Source organism: Aspergillus bombycis (assembly GCF_001792695.1).
Source record: "Aspergillus bombycis strain NRRL26010 chromosome Unknown contig00021, whole genome shotgun sequence".
Taxonomy (NCBI): Eukaryota; Fungi; Ascomycota; class Eurotiomycetes; order Eurotiales; family Aspergillaceae; genus Aspergillus; species Aspergillus bombycis.
Window position 1 is genome coordinate 326,303 of NW_019170023.1, and position 21,340 is coordinate 347,642.

Consider the following 21,340-nt stretch of genomic DNA (forward strand, 5'->3'; position numbering starts at 1 on the left):
GCGTTGTTGCCCCAGGCTTGGACTGCCCCATAGATAGATTTGTACTAGTGCTCTCTCCAATCACCAGGGAAAAGGAAATAATCAATTAAAAACAATAAAGAAAAAGTTGAACAAGAATCGAATCATTATAACTAGGATACGAATTGAATCCTACGTTAATTTTAGGTAAACACTGGGCTGCCCAAAAAGAGGAATAGGAGGGAATGAGTAATTAAATAATTAAAAATATGAATTATAATAAAAATTAAAATAAACCTGAAAATCATGGAACAGTTAAATAATCCATAAAAAAAATAAAACAAAAAAAAAAAATCCAAACCAAATAATTCCATTTGGCCACTATTGCCCACCCCGGACGGTCGACAGAACGGTTCTAGAGTCCAGACCCTCTTCTCTGTCAACCCTTCTGCCCATCCATGATCATTCTCATGCCCCCCGGTCCACACTGCCATTCCTGCCTTAGTGCAGGCTGGCACTGGCCAATCTTTCCCTTCATCTCATGGAGTCTCATCCCCGCCCCGGCTGGTTTCAAACTTGCCATGAACTACTGCTCTCTGACGGACTTTTTGCTCTCACACTGCGACTACGACCTACCTCTCCATACACCATCAAATCCACACCCCCCTTTCCCCCATCTCAGTCATCCATTGTACTCCGTAGTCCGGACCATTTGATCAAGCCGGGCTGTGGAGAGCTTTGGGCTCAATTCTTAAATTGATATCTCCCTCACCTCCCTCCTCTCAAACTTCTCCAACTATCGATCGTCTGTCACATCACATATATCTTGATACTTGCTCCAACTATCAGAGCCCCTATATCTATCACATCCTTTCCTCCTTCCCTCCATCTCCATCTTCTCAACCGCACTACATCCGAAACTTTGTCTTCTTACTTCCTATACTTCCTGATCTCTCCTTCTCCTTATCTCCTTATCGCATACCACATCACACTACCCCCCTCTCTTTACTCCATCAAATTCGCCGATTCCGCACGACACATCACGGGATCAGTCTTGATTTACCAGTCAGTCTTTTCTATCCACTTGTTCTGAGTTATCGATTTCTCCTTTTCATTAAACACTGACTGATCTCACGACTCGATAGAGAACTACCCCTCTTACACCCCCAGAGTCATTTGGTACTGATAGCAGCTCTTTTCCTGCCTCATCTCACGTGAGAGACGGCAACACTCAAAAGAGGATATCTTTCCAATATGGCTGTCAACATGGCCGATGAGGAACTTTTCAAAAGGGCCATCTCTGGGTATCGGGACGCTTTCTTGGATCGGCATTCTCACCTCTCGGAACCAGAGCGCAACGAACTTTGGAGTCAACAGTTAAATCAGTTCATGCCCGCCGCGGCCGCAGTATCTTCCCCCAGCTACCGCCCGGTTTCTGGCTCTGGTATCCTTGACAATGGTGGTTCATCTCTCGAGAAATCTGGGAAACGGACTCGACAGGATACTCCGCGGACTCTACCTGGTTCTGGTCTTCCTCCGACGAAACGACGAGTCACCGTATGTGATCTATCTTGGTCTTCTGCTCCCGCCTGTTTTCCACCTCTCCGTTCTTAACCCATCCTGTGTTCCTGTTGCGCTACTCCATCCTTTCTCACTTTCATCTCTGCTCTCCCGCCAACAGTCCCTGGATTGACACTTGGCAGACTCCGGAACCTCCGGTGACCGTTGACTTGACGCGCGATTTGTCGCATGCGTCCTCGCCAGCTGCTCCTCAGACGGTCCGGAAACTATCTAGATCGAATTCTCGGAAGGAGAACTACTCCGGCTTGGGTCCCTCCCGGCACACGGCCATGGTCCGCTCGCAGAGTCAACAGACTCCGGTCTCCCATCGACCTTCGCTGGCCTCCCCCGTAACGGGACATCGACACTCCTATGGACCCCAGCGCATCCATCGCCGCCTTGACCACGTCAACGAATATTCCCCGTCCGAATATGCAAAGCAATACTTGGATGACTACCAGGCCCAAGGCGGAGTCTCCGCACTTTCGATGGCGCTTTCTACGGATACCACGGCGACTGGAGCCCAGCCCTCGAATCCATCCTTCGTCCCACAATATCATGGACAATCGGATCTGGTTCCCAACCTGACTGGTCTAGGGAATCCACCTTTGGTTGACCAACCGGCCCAACCGGTGTCGGCCGCAGTGGAGATGAGTAGAACCCCTACTACCGACTCACTGTGCGGAGGTATGGGAATGATGAGATTTGATTCTTCCGGACCACATCTCAATCCAAACTGCTCGTTTCCTTTTCCATCCTCAGACTTCATTCCCTCCACGTCCCCTATGAACGTTCCGTTTACCAACCCCTTCACATCCGCACAGCGCGACATGGATCATGTCTCGTTCCCTTTAACTGAATATTCCGCCCCAGCCTTCTCTTGCTCTGCCCCCCCTGCTACATCCTTTGCACCACCCGTGTCCACTTTTTCTTCGTCCCCGGCAACAGAGATGAAGCATTCCATGTCTTCCGATAGTAGCAGCTCGTCTCTGTCTCAACCCTCAAGGGCGGCTCGGAGGACTCAGGAACAAATTGTTCAGGGCGCCAGACCCATTGCTCCAAAAGTGGAATCGCAGAGCATGTCTCCTCCTAAGGCGACTGAGCAGACTAAGATGATACGTATCTCATCTTCTGATGGGACTTCCAAAGAGGTCGCAGCCATTCCTAAGGCCTCGATCCAGCGGCCCCCGCGCCAAAAGACGTATTGCACTATGTGCAACGACCAGCCTGATGGCTTCCACGGGGAGCACGAGCTGCGACGTCACATTGAGCGGGTCCACGCCGTGGTTCGCAAAGTTTGGGTCTGTGTTGATATCTCTCCTGGAAAGACTTTCTTGGCCAACTGCAAAGCTTGCCGGAATGGAAAGCGATATGGTGCTAACTACAACGCTGCCGCTCACTTGCGTCGGACCCATTTCAACCCCTGCCAGCGTGGCAGGGGCGGACGTGGGAAAGATAGTGAGAAGCGCGGTGGCAAGGGCGGTGGCAATCACCCACCGATGGAGGTCCTTAAGCACTGGATGGTGCAGAAGGAGGAAGTAGTTCTTGAGAACGCTCAAAATTTTATTGACCAGGAAGCACTAGGTGATGATCTAGTTGCGGCACCACCCCCTGTTTCTGCAGAGGATATGATGAATGGGTTGCCCACAATCTCCCCCGAAGACTTTCCAGTCCCAGGGCTGGGGTCAACATTGACGAATGGGTATGATACATTGTCTACCTTTCCTGTGATGGGGCTGGAACCATCGCTTGATGCGACATGTTTTCTCGATGCTCAGCCTTTAGTTCCTGAGATCGACTCGTATGTGTGACTTTACGTTTTTCTTCGCTAGATTTCTGATGATTTCGCGCACTTCTTGTTGATATATTTTTTTGACAATTTCCTGTCCATTTTTACTCTATTCTTCTCCCCTGAGGAGCTGTCTTATATTGCTTCACCACATAATCTTCTCACATCATCATTTCTTCGGCTTTTTCTTTGATTCCTGGTTTCTTCAAACTTCTTTTTCTTTCTCTCTCTTCTTCTTACAGCCACTTTATCTTCTTCTTTCACCATTACATTCTTCACTTTTTCTTTTATTCTCCTTTCTTTTTGGATTCTCTTTTTTTCGAGACTGCAGTGGGAGATAACCCGGACCTCTATGAAGCCCACCGGGCGATACGACATAATGTGTGATGATGAACAGTGACATCAGCCAGACTCAAAGTTTAACAATACATTCAATTGGAGATCATACTCGAAAGCGACGGAAACCCATTTTGGTCCCTAACAGGGATAGGAGGGAAAGTCTGCGCCGCGACTTCTACAACTGCTACTCCGTGGCAACTAGCTACTTATATGACATTTTCCTACTAATTAGCCTACTCTTGACTATCTCCGAGAGAAAATGCAGGGCGTAGATTTCAAAGGCAGTGTATACCCTGCACAAGTTGGGCGATTCTCGTGGTACTTTCACTTACCTCGAGGTGGTACCATGTTATCCTACTGCCTTAGATCGAATGGGTCTGACATGGTTGGATTGGTTTGCAACCAAGTTCACATGGATATGACCACTGACCTCTCACATGACCCGTGACAATAATGAGAAGGGTTCTGGAATCCTCCGAGGCGGGGAACTATAGTACATGCCTTGTACCTCACCAGCAACCCGGGACTAACTTGCAACACCACATCAGTCACATGGTGTATCTATATTAAGTTCACTTCTTGTGTGATGATACTTTTCGGGGACTGAATTATACAATACTTAATCCTCACCTCCTTTTTCAGGAGCTTGTTTCCATAAGGATACCATTCGAGACTGACTCTGCAGATAAGTGTACTACTAACGACCACAAAATATAATTATAAGATACTAAAACTTAATGAACTTGATATCCTGAACTTAAACAATGCTTGTGATCTAGTTTGAACTATTTGTGTACCTCTACAGTAGATAGATTTACCTTTCTTTTTTTCGTAGTCCACCTGTCATAGCCCCTCAGAAGGCGACTGTACCAGACAACCAGGTATATCACTTTCGCACGACGAAATATGACAATACTTCACTGGTAGAATACCTGTTCCTTTTGCTCCCATTTATGGTTAGTTATTATACGAGCATGTTGATTTTCTATGCACAGGTGCTGATTTTGAGACTGTGCCGGATATGTACCACATCGGCCTATTAACTTGACGGAACGACGGTACACTATCACCAGTGGACAGGTAAAAAAAAAAAGAAAAAAAAAGTGATGAAAAGTTAGAATCTAGCCCAGCTTTCGAGGATCTTCAGTATAAATATAAACTATTATTCCAAAGTTGCCCTTGCATACTTTATTCATTCATTCATCCATCCTATTCTATCTTGTTCGAATGACTGTACATCGTGTACACGCTTACTCCGTCTTCAAAACAGCCACACTCAGATTGGGCAGACTGAAATCAAACACGCCGTTGTCACCCGCCGTCACGGTGGAGGTCTTCTTATCGACAATATCAGCAATTCCCACTTCGTTCATGCCCAGTGGATCCGTGGCGGTGAGCACAGTAAGGCTTGCACTGGTACCGGCCTTGACGCCGTCAAAGGTAAGAGACACGGGCACGTCGGTGGTGCTGTTGTATACGGCCGCCTTGAAGATATGGGAGTTGCTCGTGTTATCGACACCAGCGACGTAGTAGAGAGGTCCAAAGCTGGAATCTGATGTGGTGGGGAGGGTGTGTGTGAAGGAGTTGTGAGAGAAGAGCTGCTTTCTTTTGTCAGTTTATGTCCTGAACCCTGGTAGGGCAATGTGTGTATATGTGTATACTTACGTCGTAAAGGTGCCAGCTGGTCGAACGCGCCGTCTCATCGGGGTTCGAGTTGAAGGCGAGGAAGGTAGGGGACCATTGGTAGTTGTCGAGGTTCATCATGAAGGGGGCCTGTGATGTACATTAGGTTCATGATCTTAATACAGCGTTAGAGGCTGGGGGTATAGAGATGGTCCTTACGTATGTCGTTCCCAGGACTTTGTCGGCGTTTCTTTCGGCACCGATGAGGAAGACTCCTTCTGCGACGCTACCGATCCACCATGGGTACTGTGAGAAATGGGCAGAGCCGCCCCAGACGATTTCGCGCCCGTTGAGCTGAATCGCTGCAATTTCGCCTGTTCATAGTCCATTATTAGCAAATAAAGAACAGTGACTGGCTTGGCAAGGTAGTCTAGATCAAAGCTTACCAAGGAGGATCGGATGGTCGGGGCTGAACTGGTCGAAGAAGTTGAACTTCTCGACAAAGTTGTCTGGTGTATCGTACAGGTGATAGTCACCGCCGGCATCGCCGGGGAGGTCGATTTCAACAGTGGATGCCAGGACGGTGATGTCTGGGTACTTCTCCTTGATGGCGTCGTAGAAGGTCTGGAAGCGGTAGGATTTGTATGAATCCAACCCTTCGTTTAGGTTGTCCTCGTTACCGACTTCGACATACTTGACTGTCCATGGTTCTGGATGGCCGAGGGACGCGCGGAGGGCACCATATTCGGTTTCTACGGAGCCAGTGAGGAATTCTAGCTCGTCTAGGGCATCTTGCACGTATAGACCGAGCTCAGACTCGGGGATTGCGTCTCCGTTCAGTGCAAATCCACCCCATACTGCAAGGACTGCGGAATTGTCAGAAAGGTCATAAATTGGTGATGAACGACTTACTGGGCTCGACTCCAAGATCCTCACACCATTCCATGTATTCGACGAGACCTAATCCGAGGGTTTCTTGGTATGACCAGGTTGTTGCACGGCCTGGGCGGTCCTTGAGAGGCCCAATGGTTTCGTTCCATTTCCATCTGCCGTCAAGGGTATCACCTTCGAGGTTGTTGCCACCTGGGAACCGCAGGAATTTCTAGTTTGTTAGCATTGTCTTTCTAGTAGATATAAGCACGTTGACATACAGGTCCAAAGTCGGCCATCGCTTGCATCAAATCTCTGCGAAGTCCATTGGGACGGTCGTTATACGTAGGAGGGAACAGGCTGATAAGGTTGAAGTCAAGGGAGCCGTCAACCGTTTTCTACACAGTCAGTAACGGCTAATCTACCGGTCATTGGGGCATCCACTCACGGAAGCATCGAAGGTAATAGAGAACGTATTCTCAGTGTTTGAGGCAGCCTTGGTGGGGGTCAAAGTAAAGTTATGCTGGGTCCATTCGCCTCGAGCGCTCTTTGACACAATGACAGCGCTGGCATATACCTCGCCAGTCTTATTGGACTGCAGGGAAGTTGTGAATGTTCCGTTGTAGGCACCCTTCACATAGAAGGAGCCGGTATATGTCTGCTCTCTTACGTCGAGACCCCACCAACCCAAGTTGGTAAGGCCGGCCTTTCCTGTCGTTCCTTTGACATTGACCGATGTGGGCAGTGCAGATGACAGGGGTTGACTGAGGTTCTTTAGAGACAGCGCCGATCCGTCGACTGGAATCCAAGCATCCAATGTGGAAGGGTATTTCTCGCCTCCCTGGAACGCACGATTGCGAATCAGCTCCGCATAGAGACCCCCATCACCACAGTAGTTGATTTCCTACATAACAATCAGCCACTATATCCGATCGAACCCACTCGTTGTGGGGAACCTACCTCTTCCATGATACCATATTGCAAACCGCTAGTGGCATTACCACCAGACGATGCAACGGATATCTCAACCGCTGCACCGCAAGCTGCCAGGAGAGGCAGAAGGAAACATTTGCGTAGCATATTGGCTCTCCTCTACGAGGGTGATCGGTATATGCACTCTGCCGATCTTATTCCCGTCCAGTACTTGACCCCGGCCGGTGAACCCCAGACAATTTATATCTGTTTGCTATCCCCGACCCCAGCGGAGTCCACTCCACGACAAGGACCGTTTCCCGGCAATCGTGGACATGCCGAAGAGAGTCTCCTCGCTAAGGGACAATATTTCCTGTGGAGTAGGCCATGGCGTTTAAGGAATTGAGGAACCAGGCTTCCGCTTCTGGTAAAAGTCCTTGAGGGGTATGCAGGTAGACAATGAAGTCACAACTTCATGCACGACGATGGGTTGACATTTTACCAAATTGCATGATGGCATGTCGAGGAGCGACCATCGAGATGGCATGCATCTTCAAAGGTTCTAGACTCCACGGCCTGTAACTCAATCGCATGTTTAGTCTTTGGATACATAGTATCACATATTCTCAGCTTCATGGCTGTAATCAAGGAAAACATCTCTGCAGTATATTGCACTCAAGAATGATGTATTCAGCAGGGGATAAAAATGCGGAGTTCCCCCGCATCATAGAAATCATTGTTGCCGTGATCGTCTCACTAGTGCCTAGAATTGGACATAGGATGCTGCATTGCACGGAGATTATTTTTCCGTCTTCAACCGCACCCTAATATTGCCGCCAGGGTTGCAGTGAATTAATGTTGATGCCTGGCGGTTCTGCCGACATTTATCCGGGCTATTTAACACAGTACCACTCTTTCCCGGCACATCTGGAGACCTCAAACGAGGTAGTGGTTGATGTTGTCATCGAGTTTAGATGTGTCTGAGGACATTGGGAAGTTCAGTCCGATGACGTGTCGCTGATAATGACATTCCCATCGCCTCCGAAAAGCCATGCGCGATATTCTTCCAGTGGCGACTTATCTCTCAGTGATTGACTTTCCTCATGGCCTTTCTCAATAACAATCATGGGTATTGGCCTCGAGCTTGCCTCTTGAGAAGATTACGTCCGCCTTTGCATCCCAAGCTCCTCTATCTATCATTGAGGAAAGGTTCGCTCGCCGGTGTACAACAGGGGTCGATCCTAATACCCGATCAAATGGCTCGTTAAAACTTCTTACCAGCCCGCTATCATAATAGACGAGGAAGGCGAGACTGTACTAACTGAACAGTAAGACGAGAGGCCGAGGTTGATGTGTGGGTGGCCAATCGGATGAGCCCATAACATCCCTAATTTCCAGTCTCTAGGTGGCTCTTGTCTCCAGATATCACGACGTTTTGACCTTTCGCATAATATCACCTACAGTTACCCTTCAAAGCTAGTGGGCGCAAGATTCCTGATCAAAATATATTGTAAAAAGAAGAAATCAAGGTCCAATTGAAGACTATCTCCGTACTGCAGGTGAAATTTGCACTCAACGATCCACGAAGACAATCGATCGTAAAGCGATGCTCCCTTCGAAGAAACACCGATGCAAGAAGGAAACAAAAAACGATCCGCGAGAAATGAAAAGGTTATCGAACTGAAAGCGCCATCCAGCTAAAGCAGATATCTTCCCCAATCCAGCATCGCCTTGTCTCGGAAGCCATTATCCCCAAGTAAACATGATTGATAAAAATCGGCACGGTCCACGACGTTTGGAGGACAGATCGACAGGTCAAAGGAAAGTGAAATAAGCGAAAAGGGCTGTACGCCGAATCGCGGCAGTTTCAGCGCCTTCCGGCGCCCTCACCCCAACCGGCTATCCGGCACGCGATGGGTAGGTATTATCGTATCATCGAGGTCATATACGGGTCGTGAAGCTTTAGCACATTTCGCAGCATTCGATACATTCCATACAGCATTCGCAGCTCTCTTCGCACAGGAAACAGCAACAAAGGGTGGCCAAGCTGGAAGGAACCTGAGAGTCAGCACTGCTCATATGCAAATATCCAATTGAGAACTCACCAAGCTGTGAGGCAGCCGCGATCTTTTCCTCCACTCTGCTGCTGTTGAGGTTGTTGCTGCTGCGGGTATCCCATCTGTTGTACGATCGTTAGCTTGTCGCCCTGAGAGACGGTCCGGAGTCGTAGCTTACGGGGGGTTGAGGTGCGTATTGTCCGGGGGGAGGACCCTGAGGAGGGTAACCACCGTACTGCTGGGGAGGGTAGCCACCCTGAGGAGGTCCGTAGTTACCGGGAGGAGGACCGTAGCTGCATAGTGGACGGGAGTCAGAATGGATTGTAAAAGGGCTTTGAAGGGGCAAGTGTCGAGTCTCCTCCGTCTGGTCCGCCCATTCCAAGGCAAAACCAACGGATGACATCGGACGACATCGGACGAGACTCTTAAAACTGCGCCTTGGCCAACTGCGACGCCGTAGCCTCCGACACTACCTGAGTAGATATCGCAAAGCCGGTCGCAAACACGGGTAAGACAAACTGGGTAGCATTGGAGTACTTACGCAGGCTGGGGAGGATAGGGGGGCTGTTGTTGGTAACTCATGATGATCGATATCTGTGGGCAGAACGATTGTCGCACCGGTCAGTATGGACTGATCAGACCAAGCTTCAAATGATGGAATCGGTTGAAGAAGAAAATTAAGATGATGGGGAAAAGAGGCTCTCGTGGGCACGGTAAGGGCCAATGAAAGGGGGTAGAGGGTACCTAAGAAATGCCAAGTACGAACGGGTCGAACAAGAGACAAGAACTTGAAGGGGGGAAAGGAAAAGAGAGAGTAAAAAAGTGGAATTAAGAACCAACGGGGGAGAGAAAAGCAGACGACTGGTCCGAAGCGGAGAAATTCAAAATAGGGAATGGAATTGAAAAGAGGAGAAGCCGATCGTCCGGTGGCTCAGATTGCACTCTTAAAGATGGAATCCAATCCGAATTCGAATTTCCAGAATTTCTTTGCAATTCTCACCCAAGAAATTTTCTTATCACTAAGCAATTATAGTATACCCACTAGGAAGCATTCGATATTTCCACCCTGATAGCCTTGTCCTCAAACCATCATCACCTGTTTTCCCGGCATTCCGCATTGGGGCTGGTGCGAATCCTGGCCGTGCAAACTTTGTTATCACTGACTGGCCCCCCATTGCCCCCTTTTTTGTTTGTTGCTACTAGTAGGTACTCCGTAGTAGTTCCCGGATCAACAACAACAATCCTCGGCAATTGAGAGAGCCCGTAGCACAAACCCGTCAGACAATACAATTTATCATAATGAGCTGAGTTCCTAGTACTACATAGTCTATACTCCGTACTACCGGTAGCTATTACACAGCCCCCTTACCACAGCCACAGCCCTACAGGGACCCGTCGAAAGAGAGTGACGGGACCCAAGTCCCTCCACTAGTACTAGAAGTTACACGCCCCCATTGGCCAAACAAACACTCAACATCCTTCCCATTGGCCTGCATGCGCCACCTTCATTTCCACTTCTGCAGACCCTCCCCCTGATAGGAGACTTCGGAGCAGACAAGCCACAGCCATCGTGTCGTTTTTAATTAAAGAGTGGCTAATTGATGCTAGAACCAGTTTCAATGACATCTGTCAGAAGGCGCAGCACTCTTGCAGAATTCTTGACGAGTTCTAGAACTTTTTGCACATTGTCTTACGTAGGTTCCAGACTGTATAAAAATGGGGTTCTAAATTGAGTATGTGGTTGCCTGGGGATTTATTTAGTAGACAACTTAAAACATGCTCATGTAAGAGGCTATGGAAAGAAGCTTATGATTAAATTCGTTGCGAACGACTGATCTGCCCGAGGTAGAAACAGTAATCAATAAAGTGGCACCTTTCACGTGGCTCGGAAGCCATGCCATGTATACTTAATTAAGTTATAGACTTCTGTTCCCTAAATCAGCACAGTAGCAATGCCGCGAAACGGCTACAAAGTAAATGCACCCAGAGGTAGCAAGGTACACACCAATGAGTTGACCGAATCGAAGCAATGTGACCAACGGAAAGGGTCTATATAATAACGTTAACGCCTGAATTGTGGCTAGTAGTCGCTTTGGCTAGTAATAGGCTGGGATTAACTAGCGTAATGGGGAGACAAAGGGAAGACGGGCACATAGAGAATAAATAAAAAAGGAAAAGTCTCATAGTTCTAATCTCGGCCCATGATAGTGCTTCCGTGCATATGCGAACCAGTTCACGATCCCAAGAACTAACATTGCGACAAGTACCACAGAAGTGTAGTCTAAAATACCAATTAGCAGGTCTTCCCCGTCAAAGAGTAGAAAGGTATATCGAGGGAACACAACATACTCATATTCCGACCTGTAGCTGGCAAGACAGTTGGAAACGAGAAAAAGACGGTCAACACAACAGCCCACACAATCGTTGCTATGTTGACAATGTACCCAATTGTATTAGTTAGTTTGAATGGCCTCGATAGAGGGAGGTAATCCGTCGATCGACGACGGTACAGAAGAAGCGCAGCGGGGATGGCGTAGGATATTTGCGCGACGACAACTGTGGTGCTTATAAAGGCGTTGAATGCTATTGAATGGTGTATTAACACGCAAGGCACAGTATAACATATGCACGATGTGATGAGCGCAAAGTTTTCTTACCGTTGGAAGAAGCAACATAAACAACTCCCAGTAGCAGAACGCACAGTCCGTCAAGAATGATCGCGTATACAGGTACCCCGAGAGTAGGGCTAACAGAGGCTAACTTATGCGAGTAGAAAAGCGCTTCGTCTCGGGCAAAAGACCATGTTAGTCGGGATGAGGTTTGGTGTACTGCGTTTAGTGCTACACAGGATACGGTGAGCATGCAGGCCATGAAGATTGTCGCGGCTACTGGGGAATGTGTGGCCTTTTCCCAAATGAAGTAAATTGGAAACCTGGTTGTTGGCTCATGTTAGACCGGTGCTATGTTGTGGTGGATCTGGAGGGAGTTTGAGGCTGACGTACCCAGTTGGAGTTGTGAGGGAGAGCTCCACATCCTTGTAACTGTAGATTATGGCGACAGAGAAGGGAAATGCGGTCAAGAACCCCACGATTACAGTTACAATAACTGCTTTGGGAACAATGCGTTCCGGTTGAAGACATTCTTCAGCGAGATGGAGCGTTGCGTCGAGGCCGGAAAGCATGAATTGAGGTGTGGAAAGACCCGTCAAGAAGGAGATACCATCTGGCCAGCCGCCGGATCCATTGGCAAACTGTGTCCAGACGTGCGCCGAGTCGATTTGGATAGAGGAGCGAGCGGGACAGGTAACTGTTATGGCAAGAAAAGTAGATATCGAAAGGAGGACTACTTCCGTTAGCCTTCATCATTAAGTAGGTCATGCGAGAGGATAGACATCGAGTACATACAACCAAGATTATAGACCCACAGCGTCTTGTTCGTGAGGAATATGTTATAAAGAACCATAACAGCATTCATCGCTTGATACACAAGGAAATAATGCCAGGTTTCAGGTTCATATTCCGGCCGCCACCGGATTATAATGGCCATGAGCACATTGGCCGACGATAATGCAATGGATGCACTCAGCGTAATCCATGAGAATACTGCTGCCAGCCCACTGGAATATGATAAACTGCGGCTCCAACGACTTGTAGCCAGGATCGAGGTGAAATGATATTGCCCACCTGCAGTGGGATAGACACTTGCAAGTTCAGCGAGTGTCAGGCCTGTACAGAGCATAACAGCGGAAACGAGAATGATCCCATAGAGCAAGGTCACAGCCCCGCCGGACTGTATGGCGATGGCGAAACTGGCCGCGATGGCAACCCAGCTGTTGGAGATATTGTAACCTACCGCGATGATGCTGAGTATGCTAAAGTTCTGTTTCATCGGCGCATTGGGGAGGCCTGTTACGGCGACTTGGCCGTTGGAAAGTTCGATAGAGGGAGTGGAGAGGTCATGGTTGGGTTTGAGGTCCTGTTTACCCATACTGTTATGTCAAGTGAGATGGTCAAGTAAGATGATTGTTTAAAAGTGTAGTTATATGTCATTACATTTCCCCCATATTGTCTACGCTAGGCCAATGGGGTAGGCAATGGATGGAGTTGACATTAGGGTTTCTGGCCATGCGTTAGTAACGATATCATACCCTATCAAGATAGTGAGCGATAATCGGAACGCTTATCGAATTCCGAGCTCGGTTTATCAACACTGCATTATCTTGCACTTTGACAGGCAGAAGTGATTTCGGGTCCCCTATATGCATGACTATAGCGGAATGACGGCGGAATTGATAGCGGATCGACGTTTAAGAAGCTCTGCAGGATGGGCAGCGTAGCCAGGATATTTTAGCCTAGTTGATGCTTCCCCGCATTTCCAAACCCCGGATAAGGTTCATTAGTATGTACTTGAGGTTTGTCCATTGGACCTGTGCAGCTCCCTGGGAGTGGGATTTATCCGCATTACGGAATAGATACGACGTTGAATATGGCAAATGTAGCGTTGCTATCAACAAAAGTACAGTTGCAATCACTAATGACTGCTAGCAAGTTCTGGTATGGCTAATCTGCCATAAAGTTCATTGCACCTCTGGTTCTATTGCTGGTAGGCTTTTTGTTGATAAGGCTGCCCTTCATGCCTAATATGTCTCCAGTATGGAACTAATTCCGATGCCAGATTCCTGCCCACTCTCACCAAATTCCGCTCCGTCTACTTCCTTCGAACCTACCTTTACGATTTCCACCTCCTGTATTGAGTTCATGATTCTAGGGTCACTAACCCTATATATCTGGCCTTCTGAGATTGGCTTATGCATTATTCGCACGGTGTAGCCCTTTGCCCTTAGTGAAAAGTGCAGCGATAGTGGCCACAAACCCAAAGCAAGCCGACGCCATAAAGGACAAGCGGATGCCCCGGTAATATACTAGTCTGGCGGCCATTTGAATGTCCGGAGGTAGGTCATGTATAGCCGACACCGAGTGTCGAATATCATCGATAATCTGAATTTGTGCCACAAAATGATCAGCTATCGCTCAACTAGCCCCTACTCGCAAAGAAAGGGATGTTACTTTCCATTTGTCTGGTACTCCACTCAAGGCCTCAGCGAGGCCTGAGCGCAATGTATTTTGTATAATCGTGGACGTGATCGCCACGCCCCAAACGGTGCCGAGTGAGCGTACCAGGTACACCGTGGATGCCGACACAGCGTGGTCTATGAATTGTTAGCCCAACAGCGCATCAGACATGCTACATTGTATTGTGCGTACCGGAATGGTCGAATGCGGCAAGGAACGTGAACAGAATCCCCGGGTACACGATCCCCTGCCCCAGGCTTGCTGGAATTACGTATGTAAAGTACTTCCAGCCAGCGTCGTTGAATTGAAGTGACATCACCAGCAAGTTTCCGATGCACATCAGCAAAGAGCCCAAACGTACAAGTTGGGCCAGTTTTCCCCAACGGGACATGACAATGCCGGAGATAACACCGCCCACTGGGGTCGCAAGCGACGGAATCGCCAGTCTCGCACCGGCCTTCGCGGCAGAATCCAAGAGGATGACTTGGAATAGCAATGGGAGGGTAAAGAGAAACTGCTTGTGTTAGCCCTAATTGCGAGAATGGCGCCACTCTACATACTGCATACGCCGCCATTCCGACACAGACATTAGAGACTTGGGTAGCAATAGGTAGGAGACCTTGCAGCATTCTCGCAGGAATCAGCGGGATCGCGGAAGTCTTTGTTTCAATAACCACAAATGCACCTAGAAGGATCACACTTGTAACGAGTGAAAGAATCACCCATAGGTTAGACCAGGGCAAGTCGTTTCCGCCCAAGCTTAATCCAACCAACTGACTGGAGAGGCCTAGAATAAGAACGCATGCACCGGAGAGATCGATTCGTCGCCAGATGGCTCTGAAGCCCTGACCCGTTTCGATAAGATCGGTTTTCCTGGGAAGATGAATTACCAGATGACCTGTGATTAGTGCGAGCAGTCCAACGGGAGCCTGCATAAGAAAGCACCATCGCCACCCGATAGTGTCAACAATTGAACCTCCAAGGGATGCGCCACAGATAGAACCGAAACCGTGCATAACATTTTGGAGGGCCTGGTACATGCCACGACGACGGAAGGGGATCAGATCTGAATTGACAATGGTGGCTGAACGATATTAGCGTTCAATGTTGTTGAACGAATAAATGATTCCACCATACCCATAGTCATCAGACCACCCCCACCGATTCCAGTCAATGCTCTCATGAGATTGAGAAGTACGATATCCTTGGCAATGCCGCAGCCAATACAACCGACCATGAAGGTGATAGTTGCCGTAAAGAAGGAGGCACGCCGTCCAAAGATATCGGAAAAGCGACCATAAAGAGGTTGAAAAGCAGTACTAGTAATTAGATACGATGTGGTGAGCCATGAGGCGGTATTGGCAGCGTTAAATTCCGAACTAATGACGGCATAAGTTGAAGCGGTGATAGTGCCGTCGAAACCAGAAAGGAAAACGTTGGACATGATCGCTAGGAAAATCATTAGCGACTAGGTGCTTTCGGCTCGCAGTGATCCATACCGATCTGGATCCAGAGAAAGCCCTTTGGTGGTTTCCAGACTACCTCTGAAGATAGGAGAGGTTGTTCCTCATCTGGGAAGGCGGGCTCAACGTCGGATTCCGTTGTCGATGCCCCATCGAGCGAGTCATATTGACGGGTAGTTGAGTGCATGATAGATTTATATAGGTCCTTACCCCGGTCCGAGTGTACGGTGGTTAATTTTCTTCTACGTGGCAGAGATACAAAGAAGAAATTGCGGGGAAGCGATAAGGGAAGGGAAATTGTTGAAGACATGTGTTGTGGACCGATTCATTAGTCTATAAATATCACATTTGATTGATCTTTGATCGCGTTATGGATCCACTCCCCCTTCGGCTATGAGAGCGGAGACCCTATCGGGTATTGATTATCGTGACAGATCAATAGCCCTAATAATCTTTTTGGTCAGCCAAGGCTAGAGCAGGATAATACCATCGAGAGTATCAACGGACGAAGTAAAATAATAGGAGGACTTTGGTACATGCGGTAAAGGACAGACATAGTTACGCTGAATAGAACAAATTATGAATGACAGCCTTCAATGCATATTGCTCATCGTCTAGCTTGGAGTGCACCCACTAATCACCTGCTGGTGCATTTGGCCTCGGCGCAATTTACGACGCTGTTTTAATGTATCAGAGTAATAAGCACCTAGAACTTTCATTTCCAACTGCAAGCACTTCTCCAGCAGGTCCGTCGCCTCAGTATACCGACCCATTCTCCTCCACGTATCAGCCAGAGAGGCCATAGCCCATATAGTATAAGGGTGTTCCGCACCAAGAACCTCTCGACTACTCTTCAAAACCCATATCTGTAACTTCTCAGCATCTCCAAGGCGGCCTCTGTCCCTATATATAGAGGCTAGGGTACCAGTGGCAAAAATTGTGTCCGGATGTTCTGCTCCAAGAACTCGCTTGGAAGTCTCTGTTGCTTGCTTTTGCAGCGCTTCTGCCTTTCTTAGAAGCCCTAAGTAGACGTAATCCTCTGCGAGGAGGCGAGTGCTGGTGAGTGTTAATGGATGATCCATGCCGAGTGCTGTCCTATGGCATTTCAATATCTGGAGGTCGAGCTTCCTGGCTTTATTCCAATTTCCTTTTCCCTTATAAATCCTTGCTATAGAGCTCTTATTCGCCAGGGTTTCCGGATGCTCTGCGCCAAGCACACTCTCGTATGCTTTCAAGGTCTCTTGTTCTAACTTCTCTGCCTTCGCCCACCGCTCTTGAACGCAGTATATCGATACAAGTACACTCATGCTTGTCAATGTTACCAAACTCTCGATACCAACAACCTTCTTCAGGCTGCCTAGTGTTTGTATGCTCAACTCCTCAGCTTTGCTCCACTCCCCTTGTCTGAAGTATACGTTTGCCAAGTCTGCCTGAGTAGACAATGTCACAGGATGTTCGATGCCAAGGCTTCTTTTGTTGAAATCTGTAACAGTGTTGAAAGCCCTTCGAGCTTCTTCGTATCTTCCATCTCTTAGAGCACCATATCCAAAGATGTGCAATAGATGTATCGCTGCGCTTGTTGGACTATTCCATGGTAGTGACTCTAAAATATATCGAGCATGTGGCAGTAATAGTCTCCACATGTGTCGATTCTCATCTTTGGGAATTGGGAAAAGCACATTCATGCGACTCAGAGCTTTGTCCGTCCATTCCGTGAGAGTTCCCTGCATGCGTAGCCAGTTACGCGTCGCCAGGTGTACAAGGCGATGGATATCCAAAAGCTGACTATTTTCATGACTTGCAATGAACGAAAAAGCCTTCAGCGTCCCAAGAGCATCAGCAGACTCTGCTGCCAAATGTGTGAGAGGAAGATATATCCGCGGGATGTTCTTTGGCTCAACGCAGGCCATAAGTGACAAGTACTCCGCTGCTAAAGTGTCAGAAGCCTGGATTTGCTCAAAGGATATGAGCCACGTTGCCGCAATAGGGTTCTTCCCATCCTCGTATCTACCTTCGTCTTCGAAATCTTGACTAAGCATGCCAATCGTACTCTCCTCAGTGGTATCATGGAGCGATATATACTCGGACAGCGTCATTTGGTTCTTATTGATGAATGCGGCTGCCTGAACAATTGCGAGCGGCAAGTATGTAAGCTTCTGAAGCAATTCAGCGCTAGCTCGTTCGTCAGCTAGCAGGCTCCAGTCGATCAAAGTATTTCTGAGCAGATTCTTAGCTAGTGTGTTATTCATCGCTTTGACCTTGACTATATTTCTCCCTACTAACTTGACTGCTGTTTTGTGACTCCTCGTTGTGAAAAGGATAGATCCATGTTTACTCTTTGGCAGGCTATAACCAGCCGTGTCTTTGGTTTCATCAGCCCAAAAGGAGGTGTCGTCAGCATTGTCTAACACCAGTAGCCATTTACCGGAGCTTTCTTGACTCAGTCGATGTTGGACTATAGTCTGAATACCGTTAATTTCGTTTCCGACGTAAGGGATTTGCAGCTCTCTTGCTATTTGTAGATAAGCCTCCAGCATGCTCTCAATGCTAGTGGCTGGTATCCAAAATATTGCGCAGTCCGCATGTCGCTCTCGCAGGATATGCGCGTATTCAAGCGCAATTTGCGTTTTGCCAACGCCACCAAGCCCAACAATCGCAACCTGGGAGAATTCACTGTCATTACTGAGAATATCATCAACCCTGGCGATTTCCGCTGAGCGACTGACAAAAAGCGGATTCCGCCGGAAAGGGACGGTCCAGGGTGCTTTAGGGCTTGATGCTATACGAAAATTAGCATTGGTACACCAACAGCCCACGAGAGTCATACGTATATTGACCTGTGTTGAACGTGGAGCATGGCTTCCCTATAAGGTGTGAATACAATGTGAGATCTTTAAGTTCGTGGTCACTACGTACGCCGAGGATCCTTGAGATGTTGGACATCGCCATACCTAGTTCAGATTAACTATATGTCCATTGTATCCTATGCAAAATTCTCAATGTACACACCCCGTTTAAGCTTCAAGTTCTCGACGCAATCTCGCACCCGAAACACCTGAGTCTGATGATCCAAATACCGATGCGTTGCTGCTTCTATCGTTCCCTGCTCCCGGTATTCCTCTAGCCCAACTCCTTGCAGTCCCTGTTCAACATTGAAACGGAAGTATCGTTTATCGTCGTAGTGTTTGGCCCATCTTGCTATGAACTTTTTCTCTGTCTGCCCAGTCTCGGTCACAATACTGACCAATGTCTCAGAAAGAAACTTGAGTGCCTTATCCTCAATCGCAGTTATTCCGGGGTCTCCTGTCCCAATGGAGATGAAGCATTTCACGAGCGGCTTTAAATCACCGGTACCAGGGCACCATATGTCGGCCGCTTCTCCTTCCACTTCGTCCACGGGGTTGTTTGAACCTAGAGCACCATCGACAAACTTTCGTGTTCCGATGTAGACAGGATTGAAAAATGTTGTCGCAGCTGACGTGGCAAGTGCTGCCTGGCAGATAGTGGCAGGGATGTTATCCTTAGACGGCACACTGTAGTCTCGAAGACGTACAATATCTTTTGTCTCATGCGATGTGGTGCAAACAAAACTATCCACATAAGAACTAACCCACATTATTGATGGGATTATATACTCACACACGACAGCCACGCTCGCATCCGTCATTGAAAAGGTCGGTCTCCTTTGCTCCATGGCTGGTCACAACATCTTTAATGGCACTTTCTAACTTCGTTGCATCAAATCGAGACCTGACATTGCCCGAGAGATTTACAGGCCATCGAGACTTCTTCTCAAAAACCGTACTGATTAACTTGACGTACGTATCGATACACTCGTCGACGCTCATTTCGAGGCGGCCAAGCATGATCGCAATAAGGCCTCCCGTACTCGTTCCACCGATGAGATCAAATACCTCGCAAGGCTTGACTTTTCCAAGCTCTGGTCGTTCATAGCTCAATCGAGCCATGAGATGCTTCAAGATATAGAGGGTTGAAAGCCCTCGTACACCGCCACCATCCAACGATAGTAGACATAACCCTGTTTTGTCGAGAACATTGGGTTCACCTGTGCTTACCTTCTGTTCCATTGCTTATCTGCCGTTTGCTGCCTTTGAAGAAGACAAACCACAGCGAGAACAAGATATATTATTACCAGTAACCAACGTAAGCGCCGTGGTGGAGAACAGCCAGAAGCGACGAGGCTGACAGCCTATATTAGCGCCCCGCTGCGCAATCCATGTGATACTACTGGCGTTGAAGGGGGTAGCATTAGTCGTGATTTAAATTGCATTGCCATTAGAACAGCCTTAGACTACCCCTGCTCGGTTCTTGGCTGTGATTGTGGTGCCAGGCCGACTGGCGGCAAGGCTGATATGCCCCCAAATCCCGATACCATGTCGGCCATCGTAGCCATTGGTTCCTACCAATTCTCAAGTTTTAGGTCTTTTTGTGGCGCTAATACAGGTATGCTCATCGCATCCTGGTGTGGCTTGTTTTGAGTCAAGGAGATCGCCGACTCTGTCATCCGACCTGAGCCTCATGAAACAAGCATTGGTATCCAGTACATTCTCGATGTTGGAATTCACTAGGTACAATGGATGCTAAAAGGCTGACTGCAAATTGCAAGTCAACCTAAACCCTAGATTGTGTAACAAATCAACAATCGCATTGTATTGCAGTGGGTAAGCGTAAGCGCTGTGCTCATTTCGCCAAGCGCTGTGTTGATGATCGTCCGCTTCTCTTGCCTTAGTAATTCTTCCCTTCACGTTTCCTCTCTCTTCTTTTTGTTTGGCATGTGTAAAAATGCCAAGTGTTGGTAGATGCAGAGTAGAGTACTTATGTTACTTAATGAATCCCTTTTTTCTATCTGATGCAGTAGTTCTGCAGCTGACGTGACACTACTTAAGGCTGTATGGTGGATCTTCGAATTCAGTCTCATGTCACACAAGGAATAACCTTATAAACCCGTCGCAGGAAAGGTTTTGTGTATCTCGAACTGCCGAAATGAATCTCCAGCCGGTGTAGCTTCCGAAAAAAAACCGGCATATCTATTAAGCGCTGTGCTTTCAAGATGTGAACTTAAGAGGCAAATTCTAAGTCAATAATTACTTGACTATTCTCGACTCCGAGGTATCCTCAGCGATGAATCCGTCTCTACTGATCCTGGATAGCAAGCAATCGTTTCCTCTCTTTACAGAATGTTCTCGCTCGAGAATCCAACGAAACTAGTGGGGCATACGGGTCTCCATGCATATTAGTACTATAAATCACATCTTGCCATCCATCTCAACAATTGTGCAGCTGGCACTGGCATGGCACTGCTCCGGAATACTTAAGGGAATGACCCCGAACGCAATCGAAGAAGGCTGGTAATGTTATCATTAACATGATAAAAGGAAGTCTGTTAGCACGGAACCTGCAGAATGTTCCATGGAATAAGTAACTAAAATATCCAGTATCCACAGTTTATGGTCGTGCCTTCGTTACCCACTGAGTCTCTCATTAAAAAGCTTCCCTTTCTTTACCTGTCCTCTTACTCAATCCTACCTCTCGAAGTTTTGAAAAGAAAGTAAGAGCCTCGCCAAATGTTTCATTATGTATCCACCCGTCCCTTTTCACACGATTTTCGATACTGTCAAGGAAGTCTTGGACCCCATTCCATTCCTCTGCATCCTGTAGATGGCTTTTCAGCTCAGC

At 47.9% G+C, this 21,340-nt stretch overlaps 6 protein-coding genes across 6 annotated transcripts; 1 reads left to right on the forward strand and 5 right to left on the reverse strand.

The window, feature by feature from the left end:
• Positions 1-1,212: 1,212 nt before the first annotated feature.
• ABOM_004371 (uncharacterized protein) lies at positions 1,213-3,329 on the forward strand (the record flags this gene model as incomplete). Its single annotated transcript, XM_022531501.1, has 2 exons — positions 1,213-1,515; positions 1,662-3,329. 2 exons carry the CDS (start codon positions 1,213-1,215, stop codon positions 3,327-3,329), a joined length of 1,971 nt encoding a protein of 656 aa, XP_022391389.1.
• Positions 3,330-4,896: 1,567 nt separating this feature from the next.
• Positions 4,897-7,219, reverse strand: ABOM_004372 (alpha-L-arabinofuranosidase A; the record flags this gene model as incomplete). Its single annotated transcript, XM_022531502.1, has 8 exons — positions 4,897-5,247; positions 5,312-5,419; positions 5,489-5,643; positions 5,716-6,135; positions 6,182-6,371; positions 6,421-6,537; positions 6,588-7,043; positions 7,100-7,219. 8 exons carry the CDS (start codon positions 7,217-7,219, stop codon positions 4,897-4,899), a joined length of 1,917 nt encoding a protein of 638 aa, XP_022391392.1.
• Positions 7,220-8,937: 1,718 nt separating this feature from the next.
• ABOM_004373 (uncharacterized protein) lies at positions 8,938-9,690 on the reverse strand (the record flags this gene model as incomplete). Its single annotated transcript, XM_022531503.1, has 4 exons — positions 8,938-9,098; positions 9,157-9,230; positions 9,287-9,577; positions 9,650-9,690. 4 exons carry the CDS (start codon positions 9,688-9,690, stop codon positions 8,938-8,940), a joined length of 567 nt encoding a protein of 188 aa, XP_022391391.1.
• Positions 9,691-11,288: 1,598 nt separating this feature from the next.
• ABOM_004374 (putative choline transport protein) lies at positions 11,289-13,095 on the reverse strand (the record flags this gene model as incomplete). Its single annotated transcript, XM_022531504.1, has 5 exons — positions 11,289-11,389; positions 11,458-11,691; positions 11,766-12,040; positions 12,111-12,450; positions 12,513-13,095. The coding sequence occupies 5 exons, from the start codon at positions 13,093-13,095 to the stop codon at positions 11,289-11,291; spliced, it is 1,533 nt and encodes a 510-aa protein (XP_022391394.1).
• Positions 13,096-13,913: 818 nt separating this feature from the next.
• ABOM_004375 (MDR family MFS transporter) lies at positions 13,914-15,830 on the reverse strand (the record flags this gene model as incomplete). Its single annotated transcript, XM_022531505.1, has 6 exons — positions 13,914-14,105; positions 14,175-14,317; positions 14,373-14,694; positions 14,741-15,264; positions 15,318-15,629; positions 15,680-15,830. 6 exons carry the CDS (start codon positions 15,828-15,830, stop codon positions 13,914-13,916), a joined length of 1,644 nt encoding a protein of 547 aa, XP_022391393.1.
• Positions 15,831-16,257: 427 nt separating this feature from the next.
• ABOM_004376 (putative kinesin) lies at positions 16,258-19,731 on the reverse strand (the record flags this gene model as incomplete). The annotated part of the gene is made up of 5 exons (XM_022531506.1): positions 16,258-18,422; positions 18,471-18,507; positions 18,560-18,594; positions 18,653-19,233; positions 19,283-19,731. 5 exons carry the CDS (start codon positions 19,729-19,731, stop codon positions 16,258-16,260), a joined length of 3,267 nt encoding a protein of 1,088 aa, XP_022391396.1.
• Positions 19,732-21,340: the final 1,609 nt, after the last annotated feature.